Raw genomic sequence first — 25,561 nt, 5'->3', positions numbered from 1 at the left:
CAGCTGGATAGCAAGCTTCCAAAGAAGACTTTTAGGCTGAGTCCATGAGGCCCTGTCTGAGATAGTACTCTCCTCCAGGACCTCCAAAAGCTATAGCTATCAGGCAGGCTGGGAAGTCTATACTCTCAGTTGAGTCTCAGGGCTCCTTGGACCAGACATTGAGGATGAAGGGAGAGAGGAAGCTCAGGAAACATCTGGACAAGAATTTGATTCCCCACTGATGAGTCCCACTCAGATAGAAAATAGAACTTTTATTCTATAACTACAGTCATAACTGGACTTTGAGTGTGAATCTAAGGGACACTGTGCAGAATGTCACCTACTCCTATGTGCCCAGCACAGCAATTGTTGATTTATCACCTTCTCCAGACCAAGGCCTTGTCTGCAGCTGTTCTCTGGAGGTGTTTGCTGGACTTAGTTCAGTTCTAGGACCCAAAGGGAAGTGATTCAAGGGGTTCAATAGGGAAGTCTTCCAGGAGAACAGAATCTCTGTCTTTGGTTCCCAGTCTCTGTTCCTAGGATATAGTTGAGCCAGAGTTTATTCAGTTGGGGAAAAGGGCTCCAGGTAGGTAGGGACACTGTGTCCTAAGCCAATCCTTGAGAGGTAAGAATTATGTGAGAGACACCACCTCATCCACTGAAGGGAATAAGGCACATGTTGCTCCAGCAGGAGTGGAGTGACTTTACTCCTGAGAATGTGGAGGGCCGAGAAGGAAGGGTATTCCCAACAACAAACAAACAAACCCCCTAAGGAATCATCAGGGGCTACACATGTCCACACAGTCCAGGCTCCGGTGGAAGACCTGGTAGATGCTCGTTGGGGGGAACATAGTAAGAGCCCCAATCAGAGAACCTGTCTGGATTGCGATGCCTGCTGCCAACAGAGCCCCTCGGCCACCACCATGAAGGAGTGAGCTCACAGCCACTTTCACATAGGAAAAAGTGCCCAAACACAGGATCCAAGACAGCACCTGGAAGAAGGAAAGAGGAAACAGAAGAATTGAGGGGAGGCCCCAAGCAGGAAGAGATAACCTGTCTTGTTTCCCAGCCCAAAGAGCAGTCATTCACTTACCACAAGGATTACACCTGCAGAGGTGCCCATTAGGGGAGGGCAGGGGCTCAGGGCTGCCAACATCATCACATAGGTCCCAAAAAAAGTGCCCAGCAGTGAAAGGGCACCCAAACCAGGTAGTGACCTGAGGGAAGAGAGAGGTCTAAGAAATGGGGACAACTTCCACTTCACTTCCTACTCCCACTCACCACCTTGTGTGTTCTCATCTGGAGGTGGGAGAGTGCAAGGTTAGAGACATCCAATTTGGCTTAGAACCCAGCATGCAGAATAGTGGAGAAGGAAGAAAAGTTGAAAAGGTGGGGTGGTACCAGATTGTGGAGAGCTTTGAACCATCTAGATCTTTGTCCATATCACCACCCCTTAGGCTCCCGTGCCTGGGCTCTTTCTTTATGGGATTTACTGTCACCTGTAGAGGAAGCCCATGGCTAGAAAGCAGGCAAGTGGACTGGAGGCACTTCCTAACACCACAGCCAAGTGGTAGGCCCGGCGCCCATATGGCAAGCAGGAGTAGCTCTGCACAGATGGCAGTATGCCGTTGGTCATGGCATTTGTGGCCCCTAGCAATCCCAGCAGACAGACCCCTTTGACTGAACACAGCTTCAGTGAATTCTGGGATCTTTCCTCCGGCTCTGGCTCAGGCATTCCGATCTCTTCTCCTGGATTCCGGAGTGGTGAGATCTCTTCCTCTGGGGTGGTTCCTTCCCCCTCCTCTTCTCTCCTAGGGGGAACTGTGGTGGATACTGCAGGAAGTAAGAGCAGCAGTCCCTGGAAAGCTGCTGCTGAGATGGCAAGCAGGCTGGTTATCACCCAGAAGAAGGTGTTGGCTGAAAAGCGTTCCTCAAAGTAGAAGGGCACTAAGGGGCTTGATGGGGAGACACCAGGCGAGGGAGAAACATTGGGATGTGGGGAGGATGCCAAGAGGGAGACGTTAGGGCTAGGAGAGGGAGCTGGCTGGCATTCTAGGTGGCCCACACCTTGGGCTAGAGCCAGCCCACAGGGTAACAGGGCACTAAGACCCTGACCCAAGAAAAACGAGCGGAGGAAGGCTGGGGGCAGGCGGGACATGAAGGGAAGGAAAGTGACATTGGAGGTACAACAGCTCAGGGCCAGTGCAAAGGCTAAAGCTAGGAAGGCCACAGCATGTGGCTGCCCTGCTATGGTGACCAAGTGGGACCACAGAGGAGCCAGCAGTGCCATGCCCACCACGCCCACAGCCTGCACTAGGCGGATTGGGCCCAGTTCGCCCTTTGACAGTCGGCCCCACAGTGTCGCAGCCAGCGGTCCCAGGTTTCCAAAGGCTACCAGCACTGACAGATAGGAGGGAAGGTTCCAACCTGCAAATAAGAAGAGGTAGCGCTTGAGGGTGGGCTCTCCCAGCTCTAGTCCTCCACTGCTCTCTCCATCGCTAGCCAAGGCTCAACCTTCATTTCCACCCCCCAGCCCCCCGGCCTGGGCCAAGCCTTTTTCACTCCTCACTCACCCTCAGGCAGGTCCTTCACCAGCAGCGGCAACTGTACCCAAATCCCATTGATGCCGATCCAGGAGCCCATGGCAAAGAGGGCCACCAGGACGTGGGTGAGTACTGTGTGGCCATCGGGAGCTGCCATCCCAGCCGGCCTGGGGGGAAAGAAAGGTCCCGGGACTCAGGTTTGGAGGCTTGACGGGAAACAACGAAGAACAGACAGCAGAGTCCCAGGTGCGTAAGAGTCCCAGACAGGTAAACAGACACAAGTGCTTAAGCTGCAGCGCGTACCGCCAAACTTCCCGCACTCCCAGGGCCGCTCCCTCCCACCTCCCACCCCGTACCTGCAGGGGCCGAGCCGTCTGGGCCGCGGTGGGGAGGCTGGGCTGGCTCCCGGGGCCCTAGGACTACAGAGAGGGGAGAGGTCAACCTGACCACTTCGGGGCCTGAAGGTAGGACCCAAGATTTAATGCCGGGGGGGGGGGGGGGAGGAAAAGGAAGAGGAGGAGGAGGAGGAAGGCGCCCCGCGAGGCTGTCCCGGAGCCAAGGACCTCCCAGGTACTCTGAACTAGGACGAGGCTCTCGGAGTCCCCAGAGCAAGGAAAGTTACGGGGAATTAGAGGGAGGGCTTGCCGCCAGATGGGGGCGGGGAAAGAGCTGGGAGGGACAGTAGTCTGCTAGGGATGGGGGTGGCCGGGGCGTCCCCCCGTGGAGCCGGGCAGAAAAGGAAGACGGGGACGGGGTAAATAGGAATGGGGGCAAAGGTCTAGGGAGGAAGAAACGGGGATTTTCAGCCAGAGCGCACAGGTGGAAAGGAGCACGAAGGGAGGGTTCCCCGGCCCCGCCTCCGTAGGGCACCTCCCGGAGATGCTCCCAGTCCCTCCCAGAGAGGGAAACTGAGGCAGGGCACGTGGAGGCGCTCCTCCGGAAGGGCAGACCCGCGGCAGCCGGGGGTGGGAGCCGGGGCCCAGCCAGCTCCCCGCGCACCTGCACAAGACCCAGGGTCCCGGGGCTCTGCGGCCCGATGTGAAGGGGGCGTCCCGCTCCGTGCAAGCGGAGGGGAGGGAGCGGAGCCCGAGGAGCCGGCCGGCCCCACAGCTCGGAGACGAGCGGACCGGCCGGGCGGAAGAGAGGGCCAGGGAGGGGCTGGGAGCTGAGGAAGAAGGGGATCGGGGCGCAGGTGAGGGGCAGAGGAAAGGACTCACGTGCCGCGACCCCGGCGCCGGCTCCCTGGGGCCCCGCCCCCCGCTATCTCCCGCCCCCTTCGCTGCCTGGCCCTCCCAATCCCGCGCCGGAAGTCCCGCCCAACCACCACATGCCCGGAAGTGGCGGCTGAACGCGCGGAAGACCCAAAGTCCGAAAGGAAGGTGAGGGAGAGACCCGGGCCCAAGTCAGGTGAGGGACCGACTCTGTCCCGCCCATTCACCTTCCCCAGAAACTTCCAGAGACCCTTGTGTGGCACTTTGGGAATCCCGGTGCGCCGGCCCCCTGGCAGAACCCCTCCCTTCGCTGGGGCCCCCTTCCTCCTGACTAGGGTCCCTCCTTCCCTAGAGCCCCTCTCGTACAGAGCTCCTCCCCCCCTGCACTGTCTCCTCCCACCCGGCTCTGTTCCGGTCCTTCCCTCGGGGCCTTGCCCCCAAGGACCTCGGCTTCTAGCCTGGCCCACTGCCGCGCGCCCCCAGGAGCTCGTGCAGATGCAGAGCGTCCCTAATGCCTAATCCACTTTGAGAGTGTGTGCCACTGGGCGTGTGGGCGCGGCCCCGTGAGACCCTCTGCGGGCTGTGTGCGGGCTGCTCCAAGCTTTGTTCTCTGGGGGGGTTAACCACTCCCGCCCTTCTAGGGTCTTCTCTTAGCGGGTGACTGACTGCCAGACTACAGGCCCGGTCCTCCAACAGTAAAAGGCCACCTCTTGTTCCCATTAGAAAACACGCGGCTACTCGTCCTGCAGTGTGTGAGGCCTCCTCGGTGTCAGGCCTCGGGCCCGGCGAGGAGGTGGGAAGGAAAGCGGTAGTGGCCGCCGTCCACCGGCCGACCACCGAGAGCAAGCGCGGCGTGAGGATAAAGAGGAGATTATGGGGAGAAGGCCCTGGCACTTAGGGGAGTCACGTGGTGACGGGAAAGGCCGGATTAGCAGCAGGTTGTGGACTGGAGGTCAGGTGTTGCTTCTATAGAAATGGGAGTTTGGAGGACAGGTGATTTGCATAGATCACCTTCAGTCCTGCCTCAGGCATTCACTCCGCACTCGATGCACTAATCGCCCTAAGCCTCAGTTTCCTTCTTTGGGAGACGAGGTGTTGGACTTGAAGGCTCCTTCTAGCTCTGAATCTCCGGTGGAGATGTCTGCAGGATATTTGAAATGCTGAATAGCCTAGGGAAAGTGACATTGGAATTCAGGGATTAAATTTCACAGATCCGTGACTTTTGTAACAAACCTGTATAGGTAACTAACCTATGGCATAAAATGAGGTCATTTAGAATTTAGAGGGAGAGAAAATTCCTTGGAGAAATCCCATAGAAGCTGAGTCAGCAAAAGAGACGAGGAAAGAGTAGTTGTGTAGGAAGAGAACCGGAGAAGAGCAGCCGGAAAGTCCCGGACGGGGATGGATGGGAATTAGCGACGGGTCCAAAGTGGGGATTCAAAAAGGATGAGGATGAAGAGAAGAATATTGGATTGGGCAATTCAGAGATTGTGATAACTTTGGAGAAGGTAGTTTCAGTTTATCTGTAGGGTCAGAAGCCCGGTGAGGAGTGAGAGAAGTAGAACAACCACATGTAGATGGCTTTTCTTAGGAGTTTGGCTGAGGATGTTATTTAATTGTTTTAGTTATTTATGTTTGACTGGGGCCCCATTTAAGGTATTTTTTTTGGCGAAGGTGTTTGCTATTTCCTTCTCCAACTCTTTTTTTTTCCCCCCTGAGGCTGGGATTAAGTGACTTGCCCAGGGTCACAGCTAGGAAGTGTTAAGTGTCTGAGAGCAGATTTGAACTCGGGTCCTCCTGACTTCAAGGCTGGTGCTCTATCCACTGCGCCACCTAGCTGCCTCTCCAACTCATTTTACACATGAGGAAACTGAGGCAAACAATTAAATGACTTGCCCTTTAATTAAGGCATACAGGTAATAAGTGTCTGAGGCTGGATTTGAGGTCACAAAGATGAATTTTCCTGATTCCAAGCTCAGGGCTCTGTCCACTGTGCCATCTAGCTGACACATTGGCTAAAGAAAGAAGAAATTATGGAACAAGAATTTGAACTTGGAGTCTAATGAAGGATTTTTCCTTCTTTCTTTCTTTTTTTTTTTTTAAATTTTGAAGAAGACTTGGGCATATTTGAAGGAAGCAAAGAAAAACCCAATATATAGGGAAGAAGTAAAAATGTGAGAGAGACAGAAACAGAGGTGATTTAGGAGCCAATCTGCACATGAGAAGGGATAGGATCTCAAACTGGAGGTAAAGAGGAAAGAGTAAGGAAATGATGTGGAGGAATTTTGAGATAAAGAGGGAGCGCTTCATTGCTGTGGTCTTAACTTCCTTATTTGAAAGGGGTTAGGGGAGAAAGACATGTGGGAGATCTGAAGATTCACAGAATTATAAAAATGGATGGAAGGGACTTCCGCAGCCACTGAATCCACCTGACACCCCAAAGGAATCCTCACTACTATATTACTGACAAATGGTCATGTAGCCTCTGTTTGAAGACAGAACAGCTTCTTTGAGAATGAGATAGTAAATCAGTTAGCAATAAAATTGACATTGAGGTTAGATAACATACATTATCCTCTTATACCAGGTTATTTAATCCACTATTTCCCTATGAATGTTTGTTTCTAGCATCCTTTAATTGGTTTAGGATAGTGGGATTGCTAGATCAACGGATCAGAAGGGTTAAGTCACTTTCACAGTTCCAGATATGATTTGAAATCATAATGTTGGACTATTTAAACAGCTCCAGTTCTGATAAATTTAGCATTTAGTATTTAGCAGTGGGTCTCTCTTCTCAAAGTCTCTCCTACAAGTCCCTCCTTTTCACATGCTAAATTTTAAAATATTTTATGAGACCAAGTCCTCCCCACCCATGTCTTCTCTTCTCCAAGCTCAATATCTCCAATTGTTTTTGCCAGTCAAACAATATATTCACTAGTACTACTCTTGATACTGCTTGATTCCTGAACATGCTTTAGTTTTTCAGTTTCCTTCTAAAAAAGGTAGCACCCAGGACTAAATTCAGTGCTCCATTTAACAGTCTGACTAGGAAAGAGAACTCAATAGTAGTATCACCTCTCTTGTTCTGGGTACTGTGCTTCTCAATGCAAGTTTTTGACCACTATGTTTCACAACTGATTCACGTCGAACATGGGAGTCCACAGAAACCTATAGATCTTGTTTATAAGAATGGTTGATTGTTCACCTATCTATCCATCTTAGATGTATTTATGCTGTTCTTTTTTTTTTTTTTTCCAATTCAAGTGTTAGACTGCATTTATTCATCTGATATGATTCAGCCCGTTAAACCTTTTTTTGGATCTTATTTTGAATATATTAATTATCCCATCACACTGTGTAGAATCACAAATCTTGTAAGTATACTGTCTGATTCCATCCCAACCTTTTGGAAACATAGCTGAGTGTCCATTAAGGAGTCAAACAGGCTAATAATATTTAAATGAGTAAGTCTTAATTATGGCACTTTTTAACTTACACAAGGGAAATCCTAAGGCCTAGAATGAGACATCAGGGGAACATAAGGCAACAGGGAAAGGATTCAACAAGGTCTCTCAACCTCAGGTCTTTAGGTCATGGGAGGAGTTAGCAGAGGGTCACTGTTGGTCCTTCAGAGAAGCTGCCCCTGGACTTGGCATACCTTCCTATGCCAACTCTCCTCTTTTACTTCTTATTATGGAGGGGGTGGGTGGCATCTGGTCTCCACACTACAGTACCAGGGGGGTTCTTGCTTGGATATTTTTATTTTCCCATCTCTGATGTCATAGGTCAGGTTTCTAGCAGAAGATCTCCAGGAAAAGGCAAGATATGGGGTAGTGGGTAGAAGTAGAGGATGTGTTAGAGAAGAAACATTTTCTTACAAGTTTTAGGAAACTCAGAGTCCCGAAACCAAAGAACAGTTTTTTGACTATTCATATACCAGTTACATCTTTACCCAAGTAACTGACAAAAGTGTTGCATAATAGCAGAGCCAAAGATAGAATCCCTCCAAGAGAGATCTCTTCATTTAGATGTCAATACATGAATGATTATTCTTTGGGTCCTAGCATTTAACTAGTTCAGAACCCACTCAGTTGTATAATTATTTGGCACATATCTCTCTATCTTGTTCACAACTAGAGTGAGAGAGATGTTCTTTGTCAAATTTTTTTCTAAAATCTATGTATATTCTGTCTATTGCATCCTCTGATTTCTTATCCCAATATGTTTATAATGAAGTACTTTAATCTTATCTATAATAGCATTTCATCGGTACAAATCATGCCTTCTGTATCCCGAATGAATCATGTCCTTGAACTTTGAAAAATCCTCCTTAGACAATGTATTCCCATATCAAACTCAAATAGAAATCTGTGTTGAGTTAGAAAATCACAAATTGACATCTCTGTTATAGTTTCTTATTTTGCAAAGCATTTCCTAATTGCGATGTAATCTTGTTCAGGTGGTCCAAGAATTTGACACCTCTGTTCTGTCCATGAGGTCTTTTTAATATTGTCAGTATCATGCAACATTTAAATAATTCATCTCTTGTCCCTCTTTCATGTTATATAATACAGTCATTTTTATGACACTTGCAATTAAATCATCTATGGTTATATGGTGTCACTGATATCAGTTAAACATTTATTAGATGTGCTCTATGCCGAGCACTGTGCTTGGCACTGGTGATAAAAAGACACAGATGGAACAATTTTGACTCTTTAATAGTTCTATTTTACGCCAATATACAGTGTGCACATACACAAATATGTGCAAAATAAACATGGTAATTTTGAGAGAGAGGATACTAGCAGCTAGGGAAATCAGGAAAGTTTTCATGGAGAAGTATCTTGAATCTTGAAGGAAGAAAGGAATTCTAGTCATAGAGGGGAAGAGGAAGTGCATTCCAGACACTGCAGATGGGTAGAGTGGTGTGTGTGTGTGTGTGTGTGTGTGTGTGTGTGATCAACAGCAAGGAAGACCATTTGATTGGATTATAAATTATTGAATAGGAAATAATATATAGTGAAAGTCTGGAGAGGTAGGTTAAGGTTTGGTTGTGCAGAGATTTAAAAAGCAAACAAAGAAATATATATGTGTGTGTGTGTGTGTTATTTTAGAAGCAATAGCAAGAATCTGAGTATGAGAATCATGTAGTCAGACTTGAACTTAAAAAAAAATCACTTTGGTGGTTGTATAGAAGATTGGAGTAAGAGACTTAACATTACTTATTATGAGGCTATGTAATAGTCCGTGTGAGAAGTAATTGGGACATGAATTAAGGTGTAAAATAGAGAGGTGTTGGTTGTGAGAAATGTTATAGAGAGGCAGAAATGACAGGATTCAGTTACTGATTGTTTTTGTAGAGTTCAGGAAAATGAGGGGTCATCTGGTTTGCACCTTTCACTAACCCCCACCCTCCCCAAAATAGGTTTAATATGTGACAGCATGGTGTAACAATGGGGACTTCACATGGGTTCTTGGTCCTCACCAATAGAGTTCATAGCAAATGTTCTTTTCTTAACACTGACCCTTCTGGTTTCTCTCATAGCATCTATAAGGGGACCATTATGATTTCCCGCATCTCCTGAAAACATGGAGGAGATCCTTGAGGACTCTGACAAGGGAATGGCCTTACCTTCACAAGAGGACTCCAGTTCATCACAGCAATCATGTTTCAAGCCCAGCAAGAGGTCAAGGCCCTCAGCTCCAGTTGGGCCCCCTCCAAAAAAAAAGAAGAGAAAAGGTTCGTGGAGGCGACCTTCTGCACGGGTTGGCTACCACATTCATGAAGCTGAGGACATGCTGCTGATTGTACCCAATCTGGAAGAGCCAGCGCCACGGGGCCACAGAAAAAAGGCCTCCCATCTCAGGAAGGTAGCTCGACCAAAGGTCCGCCAGCCAAAGCATCACCAGCCGCGTCGAGTGGAGTCTGCAGTCAGTGCAGATCCTGGCCCAGTGCAGGGGAGACAGTCTTCTCAGGACAGCACTGTTTCAGGGCCTGGCTGGGGAGACCACATTCCTCTGGAGATCTTGGTTCGAATTTTCCAAGTATTAGTGGCATCTGATGGGGCAGTGCCTTTCCTTTGCAGGTATCCAAGCCTTCCCTGAAAGGCTGAGTTAGAAAGATTGTCAAGGGTGGGACTGCAAGAAGGTATTCCAAGTAGAGGGAAGAGCACAAAGACAAGGAAGGAGGGAGGCCAACTTAGGATATTTTGTGTATTTTGTTGTCCCAAGTGAGTGAGAATGAATACCTAGATGACTTAATAAGGAGAGAAAAATAACAAAATCCCTTGTGCCTCTCAGGGCTGCCCGTGTATGCCGTCTGTGGTATGATGCTGCCTCCCACTCTGTGCTGTGGCAGAAGGTATCTCTGGCCCCTCCTTGGCCTTCTCGCTCCAAGGGTCCTCCTTCAAAGGTGGAGAAGAGGATACTCAGTTCTCTAGAGTGGCTGGTGCCCAACAGGTGATGCTAATATTCCCCTCTCACACAGTATGAGTTGTCTGCCTGTGTCTTTTGGCCTGGCTGCTTCCTCTGGCATTTGCTTATCCTCAGCTTGAGATTGTTCACAGGGTTGAAATACCTCCTATTGAAAAAAGGGGTAAGGGAAAGGATTATTCCTCGCCAGAACCACTTTCTTTTTAGGAAGGATTGCTTTCCTGAATCTTCCTGCTTTACTTGGACTAGGGGAATTAGAAGGGGTGGAGGGGTAGCTCTCTAGGGGCCTCTAGAACAGTGGTTCATGCATTTTTGTTAAGAGGAAGGAGCTGAATAGGAGATCTTGGAGAGAGAGATAGCATACCTATTTCTTCATGGCAGGTTTTCATTACTCCGGGAGCTCTCTTTACTCCACTGGAAAAACTATGTACCTCTGATGCTGAAGGTGAGGAGATTGGGATAGGACCTGGGAGGGATAGGCTGAATTTGTTTTCTTTTCTTTTCTTTTTTTTTTTTTAATTATTAAATTCTTTTAATTTTCAAAAGATATGCAAGGATAATTTTTCAACATTAACCCTTGCAAAACCCCTTGTTCCAATTTCCCCCAACTCCTTCTCCCCACCCCCTTTCCTAGATAGCAATGAACTTGTTTCCTAATTCTGCTGTTTTTTTCCATGAACTGAAAGATATCTAAGTGCTAACATTACTTATCAGCATGGATCTTTCTCATCTGGGCCAGGAGTGTTTAGTGGACAGGAGTTCTTCCTATAGTTTACTTGCCCTCTCTCTGGGCGAGATCAAGTAGGTCTTCCTAACACAAGTCTCTATTCTAGTCCCTTTGGTAGGGAGAGAAAGGTTCAAAGCCCCTCCCTCCTAGATAGCTAGATGGTACTCTGAATAGGTCTGAGCTTGGGGTCAGGAAGGCCTGACACTAGCTATGTGACTCCAGACAAGTAATTTATCCTCTGTTTGCTTTAGTTCCTCAACTGTTAAATGGAACTAATGATAGCACCCACGTCCCAGGATTATTGTGAGGCTAAAATGAAATATGTGCGAGAAGCACATAGCAGAGTGCCTAACAAATTGTAAGTGCTACCTAAATGCTTATTCCCTTTCTCCTCCTCTTCTTATTTCCTCTTATATTTTAATCTTCTCTCTCCTGCCCCATTATTTATTTTCTACTCTGTCCTGAAGTTCAGAATGGGGAAAACAGAAATCTGAGGAAAAGAAAAATGGGCCCCAGTCTTGGCTGAACACCACCCATGGGCACAGACATCATTGCTACTCTCATAGATCAGCCATATAACTTCCCTGCTTCAAAGACATTTTGGTGGCTTTCAAATGCTTCTAGGATCATATACAGACTCTTCTAATTGGCAGTTAAAGCTCTTTACAATCTGGCTTCAAGTTATCTTTCCTGATTGATCATACATCACTCCCTATCACTCTCTACTTTGTGTTATAGCCAAATTGAACTGCTTGGTGTTACCCATGTGGGATGTTATATCTCCTACCTGCATACCTTTACACAGGAATACTCTGCTTGGATTATTCTCCCTCCTTATCTGTACTTTGTAGAGTCCCTGCTTTTCTTTTCTTTTTTTTCCCCCTGAGGCTGGGGTTAAGTGACTTCCCAGGGTCACACAGCTAGGAAGGGTTAAGTATCTGAGACCAGATTTGAACTTGGGTCCTCCTGAATTTAGGGCTGGTGCTCTATCCACTGTGCCACCCAGCTGCCCCACTGCTTTTCTAAAAAACACAGTTCTAGGACTTTCCCTTCTTTCCTTTCCAGGAATCCTTTTCCATTCCTTCCAGATGTTTACACTCTTGCTCTCAGAAAAACAAAACAAAAACAAACCCAACAAATTGTGTTGGATATGTGTCTTGTATATTTTGGAGGAAGCCTTAAAAGAAGGCAGAAATGGAGAGGGAACATATTCTAGACATGGGATGTAGTATATTCAAATGCACAAAAGTAGAATATCGTATGTCAATTAGTATTCCAATTTGACTAGATTATAAAGTATAGGAAGGGAAAGAATATGAAATATGGGTGGGAAAGTTTTTGGGTGTTTGAGTTAAGAGGGGAGAGGGGATAGGATTGGATCAGCTCTGGTTTCCATTCCTTGGAGGGCCTGAGGAATCAGAAGGGGTAATGGGAGGGCCTCTGTGATGAACTTGTCTAATGCCAAGATCTCTTCTGTCCTAATAGAGTGTCAGTGCATTTTGTCCCCACCTCACATCTCTCAAGCTTTCTCACTGTCAGTCCGTGACAGCAGAGGCCTTGGTTTCTCTGCCCAAGGCCTGCCCCCAGCTGGATAGCCTCAACCTACAAAACTCCCTGGTGAGTGCTCTGTCCCACCGTCCACCAGGACCCACCTGTCCTGACTATTCCTATTCATCCTCCCTCGTCCCTAAAAAGCAGCCTAGCAATAATCTGTTTAATGTTTGTTTTCAGATGGAATCAGCAGCAATAGTTGGCTTTCTGGAGGCAGCTGGCAAACAACTCCGGCAACTGTGGCTAACTTATAGTAGCCAAATGACCTCCATTATCTCCTTACTGTCGGTGAGCCTTCACTTGATGGGGTTGGGAGAAAGGATGGAGCAGGGAATAAGAGGGTGGGGTCTGGGGAAATAGAGGGAGGGCGTATTTAGGGAAATGGGAATTCCCTAAACTGAACTCTACCCTACTTCCCTCTTCCCTAATCCTACGTATCCATGGTCTCCTTGGCAGAATGGCTGCTGTCCCCAACTCCAGCTTCTTGAGGTGGACACAGGGATAAAGCCCAATAGTCAACACTTTCAGCTGCACATTGAAGCTCTGCAGGCTGGCTGTCCCCAGCTCCAGGTATCCCTTGTCCTCACATATTCCTGTCCCCAATCATTGATTCCCTCCTTGTCCCCAGCTATAGGTATCACCCAGTTTCACTTGTATCTGCTATTATCCCAGTCTCAAGAATCCTTCACTTTCAGGTAATTGTATCCCTGGCTACTGGGACCAGGCTCCTAGTCCCCATCATCACTCTCTGTTCTCAACTATCAGTATGGCCTTGCTATGGTACAATTGCCCCCTGCTCCCTGCTTTTGTCTCACTTCAGTTCCCAGCTATTTCCATCCCCATCTCTTGGTCCTTTGTTCCTAGGTGCTGATGTCCTACGCTGCCTTGACTACAAAGTAAAACTGCTTCCTAGATGTGTCTTTTCCTCCCTTGCCCTCTGGTTCTTCTCTTAGCCTAAAGATCTGACTGAGCTCCCACCACTTGGAGCATCTGTCGAACTATGACCCTGGGTGCCCTTCTTGCATTTGCAGGTCTTACGGTTATTGAACCTGGTTTGGTCTCCTAAGATAGGTGGGCGTGGGGTAGCTCTGGGACCTGGTTTTCCAGACCTGGAGGAGCTCTGCCTGGCTACGTCCACCATCACCTATGTAAGTGACGAGGTCCTGCACCGCCTGCTGCACAAATCTCCTCGTCTGCGGGTGTTGGACCTTCGAGGCTGTGCTCGCCTCACCCCTTCAGGCCTGGCCAGCTTGCCTTGCCCTGGTGAGTGCTGGGCCTTCTCTGCTTGGTCCTACTTGGCCTGGGCACGTGGGGCACTGAATAGGAAGAGATGCACATAGGTGAGGACACTCGGAATGTTGGAGTGTGGAGGAGTGTGCTGAACTTGGTCGAGGAAGGGCCAAGTTTAAATCCTGCTTCTGCCACATATTAGCCATGTGATTATGAAGAAATCACTTCATCGCATCAGATTTCAATCTTTTTAACTGTGAAATGATGAGAGTAACACCCATAGTACCATCCTCTCAGATATTAAATGTAAAGTGATTTACTTTAAAGTGCTCTCTAAATGTTATTCTTTATAGTAGAGGCTTAAAAATTTTTTAAATAATAGCTTTTTATTTTCAAAATACATGCAGAGATAGTTTTCAACATTCACCCTTGCAAAATCTTGTGTTCCAAATTTTCCCCCCTTCCTCTCCCCTAGACAGCAAGTAATCCAATATAGGTTAAACATGTGCTGTTCCTCTATACACATTTCCATGCTTATGCTGCACAAGAAAAATCAGATCATAAAGGAAAAAAAAAAATCAAGCAAAAAACAACAAAAATGGTAAAGAATACTATGTTGTGATCCACACTCAGCCTCCACAGGCCTCTCTCTGGAAGCTGATGGCTCACTCCAAAACAAGTCTATTGGAACTAGCTTCAATCACCTCACTATTGAAAAGAGCCATGTCCATCACGATTGATAATTGTATAATCTTATTGTTTCTGTGTATAATGATCTCTTGGTTCTACTCACTTCACTTAGCATCAGTTCATGTAGGTCTTTCCAGGCCTCTCTGAAATCATCTTGCTGGTTATTTCTTACAGAACAATAATATTCCATAACATTCATATACCACAATTTATTCAGCCATTCTCCAAAGTGATGGGCATCCATTCAGTTTCCAGTTTCTAATCATGACAAAAGGGCTGCTGAAACATTTTTGCACATGAGGGTCCTTTTCCTTTTTTTATGATCTCTTTGGGATTCAGACCCAGTAGAGACACTATATGGCAATATTTATAATAGTTTTTATTATAAGGAAAATACAACAGAAGCACTGATAACATGCAGTATTGCTGGTCAGTGCTTCAGGAAAGTCATGCCAGAAAGGGAAGATAATTTCCAGCTGTGGAGGAGAGAAAGCTTCTAGAAGAGGTGGCAGCCAACTGGTTCTAGGAATGAGGAAAGCTAAGCCAGGGATCCTGGTGGAGGTAGGAAGAGTGGAGTAGAGGATTTTGGGGCTGGGATGGTTTTTGACCTCAGAATATAGATGGGGCATCTAACCTGATGGTTCTGATCCAGGTGTGCAGGCTGTACCGTCAGCCCTGAGCACCACCCCCTTCTTCCTTCCTCAGACCTAGAACAGCTCCACCTGGGCTTGTACGGATCAGTCATTTGGGTGGCCCTGCCCAAGGAAGGAAGCCCTTCAATCACTTGGAAGTGGCACCGCACTCTCCGGGAGCTAGACCTGAATGGCCAGTGCTACCATGAAGAGGATCTGAAGCAGGCCCTGGCAGCTTTCTCAAGCATAGAGCCTGGGCGTAGCCCCTTCCTTCGGTCGCTCAGCCTCAAAGGCACCCAAGTTACTGTGGCGACTATCAGGTTAGGACCTAAGCCTTCAGGCTCTACATGCTCTTCAGGTGGGACTCCCTGCTCCTCCAGTCCAGACTTGGCCCACTGCTTTTTCTCTTCCTTCTTTCCCAGGCTTCCTTCTCTTCAAGTCCATCAATCTTTAATTCCCTTCTGCCCTCCTTTCCCTCTTTCTCTTTTCTCCTTTTTTTCTCTTATCTACAATCCCTTCTCTTTCTGTTGAAGCAGAAGACACCCCCACAATGTTAGTGTCCCCAGTCAGTATCCTGCCTGTAGTGAAAGAATTCACAATCTGTTTGTCTCTAAGTGAAGGGGCAAAGACTTATTACTGGGCTAAGTTCCAAGGATATTTAGCAAAGAATCAGGAGTAAGAAGATAATTTTATGGAAAAAAGAAAGATCCAGTTTTTTCAGTCATAGAATTTTATGTCTTAGAGGTAAAATTGAGGAGTAGTCTTAGAGGTGAAGTTGAAGAATATTGAATTCTAGGGCTTAGAGGTAGAGTTGCATCCAATTCTCAGACACTTTGTTATTGCTGACTCACAGATTGTTATCTGATAGCCAGTACAGTTGTGGTACTTCCAAGGCTGGGTAGCCTTAAGGTTATTGCTACCTCCTGCAAAAACCCTTCCTGCCTGTTTACCTCAGACATGCCTTCTCTCAGTCTTCCCTTCTTTCCTCTAATCTTTCTTTCTTCCCTTCCCCAAAACCTTCTTTCTTCCTCAGAACCTGCTTTCCTTTATTCTCCCTTTCTTCTCTCTCTCAGCCCTTTTACTCTTCCCCAAACCCACCCACCTCTCTTTCCACTCAAAGCCTTTCTTCCCTTCCCCTAAGAAACCTTTCTTTCCTTCCGGATCTTCTTTCCTCACTTTACAGGGAAGACTCGGGGAACAATGTCCTTCCCTTAATCCCTTAACCTGTAACCTTGGAGTAATTTCTATTTAATATGTAACTATGTAAACTGTGGGACTTGGGCCCTTTACAGCTGTGTCCTGCCTATCTTTCAGGGCTGACAGGTTATGGGACAGAGCCCTTTGGATTGTTTACTGCAGAAATGACTAACTGCCCCCTTTCTGTGCCTCCACAGCTCTGTGATCAGCAGCTGCCCAGCTCTCAGCTACCTCAACCTGTCTTCATGCCGTCACCTTCCTCGGGGCCTGAAGAAGGCCTACCGAGGACAGTCAGAGATCCAGTGGTGCTTGGACCAGCTCCTTAGCACCACCTCATTCTCAGGATAAGCTCTTCCTCTTTCTCACCCATTGCCCCTGCATCCCCTCCCGGGTGCTCGTCCTGTCTTTTTTCCTTCTACCATTTAAAAATAATATTAAAAATTTTGTAAAATTAAAATCGTTTTCTAAAATAACAAGAAGAATATCCACATTGGGACAGGAAGGAAAAAGTCTGAAGGAGCAGAAGATGATTTCAAGCCAGATTTCCAGAGATGTCTTAAATTCACCATCTCTAAAAAAGCTTCTTATATCCATCTTCTTCTGAATGAAGCCTTTCCTGACTCCTTCCATGCAACTGCAAGTGTTGCCCTCCCAAGCTACCTTGTATTTAAGTACTTTGTATATGTTTGTATTCATTCACTTTATATTTATGCTGTCTATATTTTTATATCTGTGTATCTTTCCCATTAGAATATAAGCTACTTTTGAGAAGAACTTTTTCATTCTTTGTACTCATCACTAGTGCCTAGCATGAGAGTCATATAGTACAAGCCTAATAAATACTTGTTGATTGATTAACTGAACTTTACCTTATTTCCTGCATCCATGAAAAATATGGGAATAAAGGGCCCAAATCCCACAGCTCTTTAGCCCCTGAGAGATTCTTGACCATATTCTGCAAATCCTCCATCAAAGGTCTAACATAATAATGCACTGAAACTTTCCATTTGCTTGTTTACCACACATTTACCAATTTATGCTGCTTTTAGTCACTCTATAGGTTTTTTGATACAAATAATTTTTAATGAAAGTTATATTAATACAGAAAGAAACAAAATATCTTACCAAGAACTCCACTGACAGATGAATGAAAGATTTCTTTTACATTCTTACAAGAATGCATGTCTTAAGTGAGTAGGTATACCTTTGAACCTCCAAAGGCAATATTTTATTTCCTATCCTGAAGGGCAAGTCCCTTCCCTGATTCTCCATTAATTGGATATAACAAAAGTTATACATCATGAACCTCCACCCCTCATTATGTAGCCAATCCTTTTCCCCAAGGAGCTTACATTGTAGAAAGGGGAAGATAACTGGAGGGCTTAATTCCAAAAGGAAAAAGAAGATAAATTTGTAGGGCAAAGAGTGACCAGAGTTTCATGTTACTTATTTGCTCATTTCATGGCTTACAAATAGATTTGAAGGATGGTCTATTCACTATTGTCTCAGGAACTTGGTATCACTAACCAACAAATTAACAGATAGCTAGTTTGTAGGATTATCCTAAGGCATAGACCGTTAAAACAATAGCACTTTTAAAGTAAGGAGGGAATCTCAGGATTACTTCTATATTTCCCCTGGAAGCTGTACCCTTATCAATGTAAGCATTTCTCCTCCCAAAAAACTTATGATTAAACCAATTTAGTAAAGACAATTGATGTAGCAGCTATGTCTGATAATTTATGCAATGTCTTGTAACTTGAGTCCCCCAAATTCTATACAAAGGGAGGACATATGTTCCATTATCTGTTTTCCTAGGCCCAAAAAGATTCAGTTTTGAATCTTTTTTTTGAGATTGGTTACCATAATTACTCAGCTGCTTTTTATGAATGGGATAAACTGAGTGAAGACCTCTCATGGGAATATGACCTTGAACTATACCCTAATTGTGGTTTGAGACTTGTAATAACAAGTTGAGCTATAGCTAAAAAGCTGCAGGTGTTTGATTGACTTGGATGAACATTTCCCCTCCTGTTTCTTACCTACTCTTAATTAGCATTTAAGTACTTTTAAAGGTGATGATGGCTTTGAGAATCCTGGTAACAAAATTTTCTCATCCAAGAATATTTGCTTGTATCACAATTCTTTAGGGAAATTTGAATTAAGAATTTGTTATTTATTTTGTTTCTGAGATAAATTTCTGCGTTTAGAGTGTAAGCTTGGACACCTCCCCCAGACAATGGAAGAAGAGGGGATGGGGCTTCTAGTCTATATAACCTTGTGTTTGCAGTTCATGCTTTGTTGCCTTTTCTTGCAAGATCATAATTTTTTTTTTTTTTTACCTTGAGTCTGATTTTAATTTGGGTAAGGGTCACTGTCCCACACAGTTTGGGGACTCGTTCCAGGATATTTCCAGCCCATGAGGGGTTTCTCCCATACTGAATCCTTAGATGCCTTGCAGAGAGTTCTATGGTGATCCTTGGATTCAGGACTCAGGAATTTATATAAACTGAAGAGAGGCACTCAGAGAAAGCAAAAGTGGAAGTGGGCTAGTGAAGAGAGAGGATTAACTTGGCTCAGGAGACAAGTCAGTGGAAAAAGTTTGGAATTGGTCACATAATTTGTATATAACACAGGTGGGTGAAAAACTGGTGGTGCTTGGCGGGGGAAGAGACTTAAGTGGTTAAGAGGACTTTGCTTTTCCCAAGAACTGGTGAGCTGCCTGGATATCTGGAACTGGTAAAGACTTAAGTAGTAAAGTAAAAAGTTAGAAGTCTGTAAAGTACTCTCATTTCCCTTTGGTAAAATCAAGTTAAGTCCTCCATATAGAGGATAAGATACTGTGAACCTGCTGAGGTTCAGAAAGGATCCCAAATGTTTGCTGTCACCTACCAGTGTCCCAAGGTGTCTCAAAAGAATTTGCAGGCTTGAACCCATTTCCAAGTCAAGGGCAAAGTTGATTGTAATTGTTACACCAATTGAAGAGGGCTAAGTTCCAAAAGAATTAGGAAAGAACTGGGGGCAAGGAGACAAATTTGTCCAGTTCATGTCCTTAATATGCTAATTTTGTGGCCTAGAGGTAGAACTGAGGAGTGGTCTCAGAATTTGGTTTTCACTGACTAGCAGATCTAGGAGTATCTTAGGCCAGAAGATTTTAGAATAATTGACAGACTTTAAGGAAGATATATTAGTGATTCTGAGGCCCTCTGATTTTAGAGTGCTATTGTTCTAAGAGAAGAAATATTATATTCCCAGACCAGAAGACTTTCACAATCATTGGCAGACAGATTGCTAGAATAATAGCACTCTAAGTTTGGGGGAACCCTCGGGATCACTGATTCTAAAGACAGATTATTAGAACAGAAACATTCTAAGGTTGGGGAGGACTTCCTTACTGCTATGTTCCCTAGAAGCTATATTCCTTCAAATCTTGAGAAAGGAACAATCTAGTTAGCTCTAAAAATATATTTGGTGTCCTGGGAATATAGCCCTTGAGATGAAATACCAAAATGTATAGGGATTAAATACTGTTTCTAGCATAGATTGGTATTAGACTACTTGTGGAAAATTAAATTTCTTTCACTACCTGTCCATTACTATCAAAGATGTCAGAAAATTGGCCCATGTCCCATTCCAGACCTGTTCTCACTGATGTGATCTGTGCTGTGGAGTTTGTCACCAAATTACAGGTACCAAAAGTTGGGGTTCCGTCATGTGAGTAGTTCTCTTTGGCTGAGGGTAGATTTGTTTGTAGTAATAGGTTATGGACAAAATGAGGGGGATACGGTGGGCACTGGGAATAGAGTGTGGGACAGTATCAACCACAAAACAGAGACTTTCAGAATAAGAAAAAACAAAAAGAGGTTTATTATGATTTTGTAAGAAAGGGCTTCTCTTATCCAACAAGCTGTTTGTCAATAAAAGGAGAGTATCAAGTAAAAACTGCAAAACACAAAAAACTGCACAAAGAGGCCCCCCCAGCCCCACCTGGCGTTTTCTTCCATTGTTTGAGAGAGTCTGGGCTTATGTTCTTTTTTTTTTTTTTTTTCCCCCTGAGGCTGGGGTTAAGTGACTTGCCCAGGGTCACACAGCTAGGACGTGTTAAATGTCTGAGATCACATTTGAACTCAGGTCCTCCAGAATTCAGGGCTGGTGCTCTATCCACTGCGCCAACTAGCTGCCCCCAGCTTATGTTCTAATTTTGGGAAATCTAACCCCAAAATAAAAGAATAAATTGCTTTTAAAAGAGGTACTTAAATGCTCATTAAGAGGTGGTGATAGGGAGTTGAGGTCCCTTTAAGATTCCTTTCTGATTTCCCAACCCCCATGGCTGAACTTTGATTTACAAATCCTGATCAAAAAGCTCTCTTTTGAATTCCAATGATATCTGGGCTTTCCCATCCCCCACGGGATCTGAGCTGGCTTGGGTTTTCCCAGCCCTCCACATCTGCTCAGGTCTCTCAACCCCCACAGTTTCTTCCTTATCTGAAAACCCATTGAATTCTATTCAATGCTGTCCCTGGCTGAAAACCCACTAGGAGCCTGGGACTTCACCCACCTTCAAGATTATAAAAAAGGAAACCCTTTGTTGCCACTCTTTGCAGGAGCCCCCCCCCCCCAAACATGGTATCCTTCCAGCTATGTAAGGGTTCCTGTCCGCCCATCGACCACCTCTGGCCCTGGCATCTTTCTACCTTTACCCTTACTTCCAAATCCCAAATAAACCTTTTTATTTATTTATTTATTTTTTAAAATCAATCTAGGTTTTCAGGCCTATAAATTCCTTTACAGGGGACTCTTCGCTGGCACTGGACTATCCTTGCGCCAACCCAAAAGGGGTTCCCCCTTTCCTAACTCTCATCAGTGATGGGAAACAGGAGAGGACAAACACCTGCAACTTTTTAGCTACAGCTCTATTTGTTATTATAAAGTCTCAAGTCACAATTAAGGTATAGAGTTTAAGGCTATATTCCTATGAAAGGTCTTCACTCAGTTAATTATACAGAGTAAATATGAGGTAAAGTTGGGAGAGCATATGAAGGACATGTTCCTCAGTGGAACTCACAATTTCCCATTGGAAGGGGAATATTTCACAGGGTTGGGGCATGCCCTTAGCTGGCAGGCTGAAAGGAGCTCCTGAAAGGAGCATATCCCCCTAAAAATTAGCTGTAAGAAGTGGGGTTGAGCAGACTAATGGAGTTAGGGGAGACACCATATGGCATGGGAGAAGGGAAAAGATACCACAAGGCAGAATGCTGTGTGGGCTGACCCAAAGGAAGGGAGCATGGCCCACAAGTAGGTTTTACAAGGAAAATTTAACCACAGAGGAAAGATTGAACAACTAAGAAAGGGAAGTCCAGTTAGACTTGGACTTTTAGAGGGTGGGACCAAAGAATCAAACTGAAAACACGTTCTTTGGTTCCTAAGGAGGATGGACCCAGGAGAGAAAAAGAACAAACCAGAACCAGAGGGATTGGAGACTGAGAACAAGGAAATGTATCAAGAATGGTGTGAGAGGTCTTCAAAGGTTAATAAATAAAGAGGAGGAACTGAATAGGATAAAGAGTAAAGACCTCTTATGGGGATGTGGTCCTGAACTGTGTCCTCATTGTGACTTGAAGCTTTGCAATAACAAGTTGAGCTATAGCTAAAAAGCTGCAAGTGTTTGATTGTCTTGGATAAACATTTCCCCTCCTGTTTCTCAATTGGTATTTAAGTACTTCTTTTAAAGGCAATGATGGTTTTGGGAATTCAGGTAAGAATTCTCTCATTCAAGAATATCTGCTTGTATAGCAATTCTCTAGAGAAATTTAAGTTGAGTTTTTATTTAATGTTTGTGGCAGCCCTTTTTGTAGTGACTAGAAACTGGAAACAATGGATGGCCATCAATTGGAGAATGGCTGAATAAATTGTGGTATATGAATATTATGGAATATTATTCTTCTGCAAGAAATGACCATTAGGATGATTTCAGAAAGGCCTGGAGAAACTTACATGAACTGATACTGAGTGAAATGAGCATAACGGAGATCATTATAGACGACAACATCAATACTATATAATGATCAATTCTGATGGACGTGGCTCTCTTCAACAATGAGATGATTCAAACCAGTTCCAATTGTTCAGTGATGAAGAGAGTCATATACACCCAGAGAGAGAACTATGGGAAATGAGTGTGGACCACAACAAAATATTTTTACCCTTTCTGTTGTTTGCTTGCATTTTTGTTTTCTTTCTCAGATTTTTTTTCTTTCTTTCTAGATCTGATTTTTTCTTGTGCAACAAGATAACTGAATAAAAATGTATACATATATTGGATTTAACATATACTTTAACATATTTAACATATATTGGGCTACCTGCCATCTAGGGGAGGGGATGGGGGGAGGAAAGGGAAAATTTGGAACAGACTATTTTGCAAGGGTCAATATTGAAAAATTACCCATGCATATGTTTTGTAAATTAAAAATTAAAATAATAATTTTTTAAAAAAAGTTTTTATTTACTAATATTCATTTGTTTCTGGGATAATTTCCACATTTAGAGTGTAAGATTGGTCTCCTCCAGACAATGGAAGAAAAGTAGGGATTGGGGAGTGTTCTGCATTTAGGATCTATATAATCTTATGTTTTGTAGTTTGTGCTTTGCACTCCCCTACTGATGACACCTTGTCTGTTAAGAGTTGTCCTTTCTCACAAGATCATAATAAATCATTTTTTGGGGGCCTTGATAGTCTCTAATTTCAATTTGGGTAAGGGTCACTGTCCCACACAGTTTAGAATCGTTTTCATTGGTGGTGTTGTAGACATTTTGTGTATTTCATTGGTTCCTTTCCCTTCAGTTTGTTTAGGAGAAAGGCACAATTACGGTCCCCCTTATTTGTGTCATGGGTTTGAGGAAATAATTCATACACTCAGTTTGTTTCCAAGTTAAGGAGCAAAGATTTATTATGCTGCTTGATAGTGGGCTAAAGTTCCAGGGGAGTTTAGCAAAGAGTCAGGATCAGGGAGCTAATTGTGACACTAATTGAAGTGGGCCAAAGCTCCAAAGGAGTTTTTAGCAGAGTCAGAATCTAGAAGATCCCTTTATAGGAAAGAAAAACAAAGATTATGGCTTAATTAATATTATGGTTTAGAGGTACAATTGTGGATTGCTAGGGGTGGGATAATTCCCATCTTGAGTTCTACAGCTTACTGACCAGCAGAATCAGTATTAAATTACTGCTATTGGCCAGTATTCCCAAGGTCTGATAGCCTTAGGGTTTCCAGCAATTGCTTCTTTCTCACACATAAAAAGTTCATAAAAATTTTCCAATGCAACTCTGAATTCTTTATGTGCATTTCTTGTACCTAGACATTCCTAGGAGCTTTCACTTGTACTTTCAGGAAGAAACAGATGGATTCTTTATATTTTCTCTTTGCCCTGTAATTATGATATATCTGGGCAGTTTCTGATTATCATTTTTTGAAGTATTATATCCATTTCTTGAAGTATAAATTTTAGGAGTGATGAGGTCTAGCCAAATGATGAGATTTAGATAAGGGACACCTAAATACAATTAGGTTTAATTGAAGTCTAGTGGCAGGTTTGGGGTACAGGGAGTCAAATAGAGCTCCCCTACAACCCCTTTGGATTTGGTGAAAGGATACAGAGTTAAATAAGTTCTAGGGGTGGTGCAGAGTCCCCTGTAAAGGAATTTACAGGCCCCAAAACCTAGATTGATAAAAAAGGTTTATTGTAGGGTTTGGAAGTAAGATTAAAATCTGGTTAGTAAAAGGTATTAAATAGAGAAAAGAATACACCATAAGTGGCAGACAGAGAGTCTGTGATGCAAAGCATGTTGCTTGCATGTTTCGACCCTCTGCAAAGAGATGATTCCAGCTTGGCTCTTTTATTTGGTAAAAGGGGCCTATGGGTGGAGTCCCAAAATGGTTGCTTGCTGAACCTGGAGAGGGCCAGAACCTTCTAGGTTGGGGTTGGGAAACCTGAGCAGATCCTTAGAATGGGGGCTGGGAACAGCCCAAGTTAGCTCAGATCTGGATATCTCCCTTTGGAATACAAAAGAGTACTTCTGACCAGGTCTTGTAAACCAAAGATCAGTCATGGGAGTTGGGGATCAGAAAGGAATCTAAAAGGGGATGGGGGTTGAGAATTGGAAAGGAATCTTAAAGGGGCTACCACTGGCATCAGGAGGTCTGATGAATTTTTAAGATTATCTCTCTTGGATCTGCAATGGTTGAAATTTACCCTCTCCTCTATAGGAAATCCTGCATTTTGACTTGATTTCCCTGGGGGCATAACTTAGATTTGGGTTCATGTCCCTTCTGGACTCTTGTACAATCCCAAACCCAGAGGTGGCTCCATCTCTTGCTGTGGCCCTGACAGTCCTTACGGGTCACAGACTTCCCCAAGGGCCTGAGTACTTTGTCTCTCTGGCAGTTTTTCCTATTATGACATGGGCAAAGGGCTGCACTAACTCTTGTGCTGTTCAGGCATAGGTTGTGGGGGCATTTGTGTAGCCCTGTCTGTTTCAGGGATCCAGGCTGCTTCCAATCTGTGCCATCTTCTGCCTGTGAGAAATTCGTGAGAATTTGGTTTCCACAATTATGAAAATTAAGTTGGAAAAAATGAAACTTAAATTAGAAAAGTGAAACCCATGATGTCATCAAAAAGTAACCAGGGATGGAGGTTTTAAGTTTGAACCTAGAGCCCTCTGAACTTTGCCTCCATAAGAATGTAAGCTCCCTGGGGGCAAGGACTAGCTTAATAATGAGTGGTGGAGATTCACATCTGCAATTTCTGTAACATCCAATTAATGAGGAATCAGAGGAGGGACTTGTCCTTCCAGATAGAAAATAAAATACTGCTTTTGCAATCCAAAGTGTATCGACTAACCTAGGTCCTCATTCTTGCAAGAATGTAAAATAAATCTTTTCTGTATTCATCATTGAGTCAGTGGAGTTTTGGTAAGATATTCTGTTTCTTACATGCCTACCCTGGTTTATCTCAATTCAGTCTTACAGTTTTCAGCACTTTTTTTTTAATGTAACCCTGAAATGATTTTCTTTGTTATTATTACTTCTGGGACATTTTTGGAGCTTGACCAAAGAATTTGAAATCTGGTCTTCTCTAGGTCTTCAAATATCAGCATCTCAGCCAGAACTCCCATATGCATTTTTTTTCTTTCCTTTTTTTTTAATTTAAATTTTATTTTTTTATTTTATAGTTATAACTTTCCCATATGTATTTCTTACAGCACAATCATTTTATTTTTTTAAAAATAATACAGAGGAGTGATCAACCTGTACTTCCCATACACAAATCAGTTATTTGGCAGGAGCAGAAATGCAAACAATGAAACTT

At 44.3% G+C, this 25,561-nt stretch overlaps 2 protein-coding genes across 12 annotated transcripts; one reads left to right on the top strand and one right to left on the bottom strand.

Annotated features, from left to right (window-relative positions):
* Positions 1 to 231: 231 nt before the first annotated feature.
* SLC52A2 (solute carrier family 52 member 2) lies at positions 232 to 4,577 on the bottom strand. 7 transcript variants are annotated; one of them, XM_074263192.1, is made up of 6 exons: positions 4,134 to 4,193; positions 2,879 to 2,941; positions 2,553 to 2,689; positions 1,652 to 2,406; positions 1,073 to 1,196; positions 232 to 971 (listed from the first exon to the last, which is right to left on the bottom strand). In XM_074263192.1, exons 3-6 carry the CDS (start codon positions 2,677 to 2,679, stop codon positions 766 to 768), a joined length of 1,212 nt encoding a protein of 403 aa, XP_074119293.1. In that variant the 5' UTR covers positions 2,680 to 2,689; positions 2,879 to 2,941; positions 4,134 to 4,193; the 3' UTR covers positions 232 to 765. The 7 variants fall into 7 exon arrangements, with proteins under 7 accessions (XP_074119293.1, XP_074119276.1, XP_074119285.1 ...); XM_074263175.1 differs by lacking the exon at positions 4,134 to 4,193 and adding an exon at positions 3,740 to 3,809 and having other exon boundaries at positions 1,479 to 2,406; XM_074263184.1 differs by lacking the exon at positions 4,134 to 4,193 and adding an exon at positions 3,740 to 3,808.
* On the top strand, positions 3,810 to 17,053 carry FBXL6 (F-box and leucine rich repeat protein 6). 5 transcript variants are annotated; one of them, XM_074263101.1, is made up of 10 exons: positions 3,810 to 3,901; positions 9,282 to 9,822; positions 10,037 to 10,195; positions 10,550 to 10,613; positions 12,381 to 12,512; positions 12,627 to 12,734; positions 12,903 to 13,016; positions 13,478 to 13,709; positions 15,072 to 15,318; positions 16,393 to 17,053. In XM_074263101.1, exons 2-10 carry the CDS (start codon positions 9,326 to 9,328, stop codon positions 16,541 to 16,543), a joined length of 1,704 nt encoding a protein of 567 aa, XP_074119202.1. In that variant the 5' UTR covers positions 3,810 to 3,901; positions 9,282 to 9,325; the 3' UTR covers positions 16,544 to 17,053. The 5 variants fall into 5 exon arrangements, with proteins under 5 accessions (XP_074119202.1, XP_074119228.1, XP_074119191.1 ...); XM_074263127.1 differs by having other exon boundaries at positions 3,817 to 3,901; positions 15,072 to 15,356; XM_074263090.1 differs by having other exon boundaries at positions 3,832 to 3,929.
* The last annotated feature ends 8,508 nt before the right edge of the window (positions 17,054 to 25,561 follow it).

Source organism: Sminthopsis crassicaudata, chromosome 1 (genome assembly GCF_048593235.1).
Source record: "Sminthopsis crassicaudata isolate SCR6 chromosome 1, ASM4859323v1, whole genome shotgun sequence".
NCBI classification, from domain to species: Eukaryota; Metazoa; Chordata; class Mammalia; order Dasyuromorphia; family Dasyuridae; genus Sminthopsis; species Sminthopsis crassicaudata.
Note: the sequence above shows the minus strand (reverse complement) of the source record. Positions and strands in the feature narration are given on the sequence as shown.

Bases quoted from the DNA above. Each gene is read 5' to 3' on its own strand.
- SLC52A2 (XM_074263151.1), bottom strand. From the start codon at position 2,679: ATGGCAGCTCCCGATGGCCACACAGTACTCACCCACGTCCTGGTGGCC. The intron at 1,197-1,478 runs GTGACAGTAAAT...CTCTTCCCTCAG, and splicing joins GCCATGGGCTTCCTCTACAG to GTCACTACCTGGTTTGGGTG. The intron at 972-1,072 runs GTAAGTGAATGA...TCCTTCTTCCAG, and splicing joins CTGCAGGTGTAATCCTTGTG to GTGCTGTCTTGGATCCTGTG.
- FBXL6 (XM_074263101.1), top strand. From the start codon at position 9,326: ATGGAGGAGATCCTTGAGGACTCTGACAAGGGAATGGCCTTACCTTCA. The intron at 10,196-10,549 runs GTGATGCTAATA...TCTTCATGGCAG, and splicing joins GAGTGGCTGGTGCCCAACAG to GTTTTCATTACTCCGGGAGC. The intron at 13,017-13,477 runs GTATCCCTTGTC...TTGCATTTGCAG, and splicing joins CTGGCTGTCCCCAGCTCCAG to GTCTTACGGTTATTGAACCT.